Here is a 4,699-nt window from a genome sequence, read left to right on the forward strand (position 1 = left end):
AATGGGATCATCTTTCACACTGCCGCCACTTGGGGACAACCTTGAAACTCCTTCCATCAAGCCAATAAATCCACCACCCGCAGAGGTATTACCCAAGCAATATCCATTCTTCTAAAAATCTCATTCCATACCCTCCTTGTGACCTCACAATGCAAAAGTAAGTGATCTACAGATTCTCCCTGTTTTTCACACAAATAGCACCAATCTATCACTATGATTCCCTTCTTTCTTAGATTGTCCGTAGTCAAAATCTTCTCAAGAGTGGCAGTCCAAACGAAGAAAGCTACCTTGGTAGGCACCCGTGATCTCCAAATCCTCTTCCATGAGAATGAGACATGGCCTTGGGTTGACAAGATCTTGTAGTATGTCATGACTGTACATTTTTTTACTACCATTAGCCTTCCATTGCAACCTATCCTCTTGAGCCGTAGTATTTCCCACCGAATAGAGCAACCTAAATAAATTAGACACAGCATGCAATTCCCAATCATGAATATCTTTATTAAAAAAAATATTTCACTGATAAGAACCATGGGAGAATGCCCGCATATCTGAAACTGAGGCCTCTCTATTAGTCGCAATACTATAGAGTGTTGGAAATGCCCTGTATAAAGCACACTCTCCACACCAAACATCATGCCAAAACTTGATTCTAGAACCATCTTCCTCTACGAAGCGTATGTGGCTTTTGAAACCTTGCCAACCCCTCCTAATAAATTTTCATAAACCCACACCATGTCTCCCCCTTACTTCATTGGAGCACCAGCCTCCCCACGCACTCCCATGTCTAGAATCAATAATCTCCTTCCATAGTGTGTTCTCCTCTAAGTTGTACCTCCATAACCATTTACCCAATAAAACTTTATTAAATGTCCGCAAATTGCATATGCCCAAGTCTCCATTCAGAATAGGAGAACAAGCCTTATTCCAGTTAACTAGATGAAATTTTGTCTCCTCCCCCACTCCCCCCCCAACAAGAAAGCCCAAAATAATCTATCAATTTTAGTCGCCAGCCCCTACAGGCAATGGAAGGAGTGAAAGGAAAAAATTGGGGAGATTGGTTAAAGAACTCTTAATTAAAGTGACTCGCCCCCCTTTCAATAGATACATCCATTTCCACCTAGAAAGCTTTTTTTCAACTTTCTCCACCACCCCATCCCAAATAGCTGGAGCCTTAAAAGTAGCCCCCAATAGGAGATCCAAATATATCATAGGCAAAGAAGACACTTTACAATCCAATAACCGCGCCAAGCTGTTAATATTAGGCACCGCACCCACCGCAACCATCTCAAATTTCCCAAGATTAACCTTAAGCCCCGACAATCCTTCAAAACATAACAAGAGAACTCGCAGACATTGAATTTGACAAGGATCTGCATCACAAAATAAGAGAGTATCATCTACAAATAAAAGATGAGAGAGTGAAATAGGACCATTCGTGCCATTACCCACCAGAAAACCTAATAAAAAACCTCCCAACAACAGCCTTCACTAACCGACTAAATGCCTCCATGACAATGACAAACAAGAAAGGAGACAAGGAATTCCCTTGCCTCAGACCACGTGAGCTGTTAAAGAACCCAGCAGGAGTGCCATTAACTAACACCACAAAACGAGCAGTAGATAAACAATAGCGGATCTATGAGATCCACCTGTCACCAAAACCACACCTACCAAGCAAGTAAAAAAGGAAGTCCCAATTTACATGGTCATAACCTTTTCCATGTCAAGCTTGCAAAGAATACCTAGGACGCTTTCCTGCATCCTATTATCCAAGTACTCATTGGCAATAAGCACCAAATCCAGAATTTGTCTCCCCTTAATAAAGGCATTTTGAGGCTTAGATATAATATGTTTATCATCAGGCTAAGCCTATTTACCAGGACCTTTGAGATAATCTTGTAGACACCACTCACAAGGCTTATGGGATGAAAATCTTCAACTACCTTAGCCCCATGTTTATTTGGAATAAGAGCAATGAACATTGCATCAAGATTTTTCTCAAATTTATGGAAAGAGTGGAATTCTGCAAAAACCTGTGTTGCCCAGATGACTAACACAAGAGGGGGGTGAATTGGGTTATATTTAAAAAATTAATAATTATAAATCAAATATACAATAAAAAATATAAATAAAATACGAATCATCAATAAATATAAAGAGTAAGGGTAAGAGAGAAGTAAACTCAGTATGTTAACGAGGTTCGGCCCCACTACCTACGTCATCGCCTTAAGCTACTCCTTGAGGATCTCCAAATTCACTATTCAACCTTTTTCAAGCGGAGATAGAAACCTATTACACATTTGAACAACACCGCTACAAAGGATCCGTGTAGAACATCCTCTACACTTGCAATCACCTTAACATAGTGATTCAACTATTCCCTGTATAGTACACTTTCTACACGCACAATGGTTATACACACCATTTTACTTATACAAAAGCTGATAGTGGGTAGGTTATCAGAAAACACTCATCAATGAGTGAAATAAGAACAATACAGCGCAAACTATATCTCTCTCAAAATGAACAAGGATTAAGACTCAATGCTAAGAGAAGAGAGAATGAAAGCTTTGAATGAATATTGTATGCTCTTGGTGTTGTGAATTTAAAGCTCTCAAATGATCTATTTATAGGCATATGAGACTTCATATTCAAATTTAAAAAAATTAGACAATATCATTCATTTTTTCAAAAAATTCAAATAAAAGTTTCTTATTTTTCATTTGTCAAAGACAATATGATTCACTTTTTTAAAATTTCAAACCTAATCTTTTTATTTTTCGCATATGACAAAAGTAGTACTATTTACTTTTCAAAATTTTTAATAAGATCATATACCTTTGGCATAAGTCAAAAAGAGTATCAATCACGTTTAAAAATATTCAAATAAAGTATGTACATGTGAAAGATGACAATCAATCATCTTTAATATTTTCAAAATTTTCAAACAAAATCATATACTTTTTTCATAAGTCAAAAAAAGTATCAATCACTTTTGAAGATATTCATATAAAACATGCACATGTGAAAGATGACAATCAATCATCTTTAATATTTTCAAAACTCAAATCTTTAATCATGTCATGCACATGTAAAAGATAACAATCAATCATTTTTCAAAATTTTCAAATTTAATTTTCAAAATATTCTTGCACATGTGGAAAATGTATTTTAATATTTTATGATAAAATATTAAATTTAAGTCTTAATCATAATCTCAAATTTTTAAGAGATTTACATCATTACTCTATGAGTTTTAATGTAAACTTGTTTCCTTCTTGCTCATACTTGGGTCCTTGATATGCTTGACTCCATTATGTAGATAACTTGAGTTTGAGATTCCTTTATTTTTTGAATTCATTTTTTATCATCAAAATTCATTTATAGATATATAATTACACGAAATTTAAAATTTTGGATTCAACAACCTGCATAATATCACATTTCACGACGTCCCAACAATCATGGAAGAAACACATCGAGAAACCATCTGGGCCCGGTGCCTTGTCCTTCGCCATGCTACGAATAACCTTAAATACCTTATCTTCCTCAAAAACCCATTCCAAACCACTTTCACTTTGTGGATCAAGAGACTCGAAAGACAATCCATCAAGTTTTGGCCTCAAGCATACCGGTTTTGAAAGGAGGTTATCAAAATGCTACGCAATATGGTTTTCCAAATCATCAGTGGAAGAAAGGACTTGAATACCTGAGTGGATCGACTCAATAGTGTTGTTACATCTATGTGAATTCACCACTTTATGGAAGAACTTCATACATTTATCACCTTCTTTTAATTAAAGGGCCCTAGATTTTTATCGCCATGAAATCTCTTCCATTAAAAGCACCCTCTCTAGATCAGTTACAACTGCCCTTTTTTCTTGCAAGGGCCTCCTCCGAGAGGTCTCCCATCAATTCCCTACCTCAAAATCTTGTAGTTCCTCTATAATAGTATTCTTTTGATTGTCAATGCTTCCAAACTCTTCCAATTTCACTTTTTTAGATCTTCCTTCAAAACTTTGAGCTTACAAGCTAGAATGAAACTGGGGTTGCTTGTAAACATATAAGAGGACCACCAAGAATGCACCTTTTCTACAAAACCGTCCGCCATTAACCACATATTTTCAAACTTGAATGGTCAACGTCTACCAATAATACCTCCACAATCCAAGACAATAGGAAAATGGACGGAACACACTCGAGGCAACCATTCCTGAGAAAGTTCAAGGAAGTACGCCTCCCATGATAGGGAGACAAGGAACCTATCCAATCTCGATCATCCTCGACTATTAGATGATGTGAACTCCTAGAACTCTTTCATAGTTGTCAAGTGGCGATGAATCCCCGAATGCTCGCTGGGAAAGTGAACAATATTAAAGTTTCTCCCATGCACTACGGCACCTCTCATAAATAAATAAGACCTGCCAGCTCCTCCCAGAGTTGACTTCTATCTATATCCAAATTTAGACCATAAGTACTCGCAAATGCCCACTCCCATCCATCAATCGGATCTCTAAAGCGACTGGCAACCTAAAAATTTCCAACACATTCCTCAACCGACTCCACCACTCTTTTGTCTCACATTAAAAGGACCCTATCGAAAGCACTCAACGAGGCCAAGTAGGACCACCCCACATATGAACACACCCACAAACTATGGATGATTCTTCTATCCACGACCCTCAACTTAGTTTCT

The 4,699-nt window shown here is 37.2% G+C and overlaps 1 protein-coding gene across 1 annotated transcript; it reads right to left on the minus strand.

Moving 5' to 3' along the window:
• Positions 1-255: 255 nt before the first annotated feature.
• LOC122304964 lies at positions 256-4,114 on the minus strand. The gene is made up of 7 exons (XM_043117225.1): positions 4,091-4,114; positions 3,432-3,662; positions 1,881-2,036; positions 1,746-1,818; positions 1,453-1,599; positions 1,109-1,325; positions 256-454 (listed from the first exon to the last, which is right to left on the minus strand). Exons 1-7 carry the CDS (start codon positions 4,112-4,114, stop codon positions 256-258), a joined length of 1,047 nt encoding a protein of 348 aa, XP_042973159.1.
• Positions 4,115-4,699: the final 585 nt, after the last annotated feature.

Source organism: Carya illinoinensis, chromosome 3 (genome assembly GCF_018687715.1).
Source record: "Carya illinoinensis cultivar Pawnee chromosome 3, C.illinoinensisPawnee_v1, whole genome shotgun sequence".
Classification (NCBI taxonomy): Eukaryota; Viridiplantae; Streptophyta; class Magnoliopsida; order Fagales; family Juglandaceae; genus Carya; species Carya illinoinensis.

Coding starts and splice junctions, on each gene's coding strand:
- LOC122304964 (XM_043117225.1), bottom strand. CDS start 4,114: ATGGCGGACGGTTTTGTAGAAAAG. Junction 3,663..4,090: donor CGGACGGTTTTGTAGAAAAG/GTGCATTCTTGG, acceptor CATATTGCGTAG/CATTTTGATAACCTCCTTTC. Junction 455..1,108: donor CTTTCTAGGTGGAAATGGAT/GTATCTATTGAA, acceptor TAATTTATTTAG/GTTGCTCTATTCGGTGGGAA.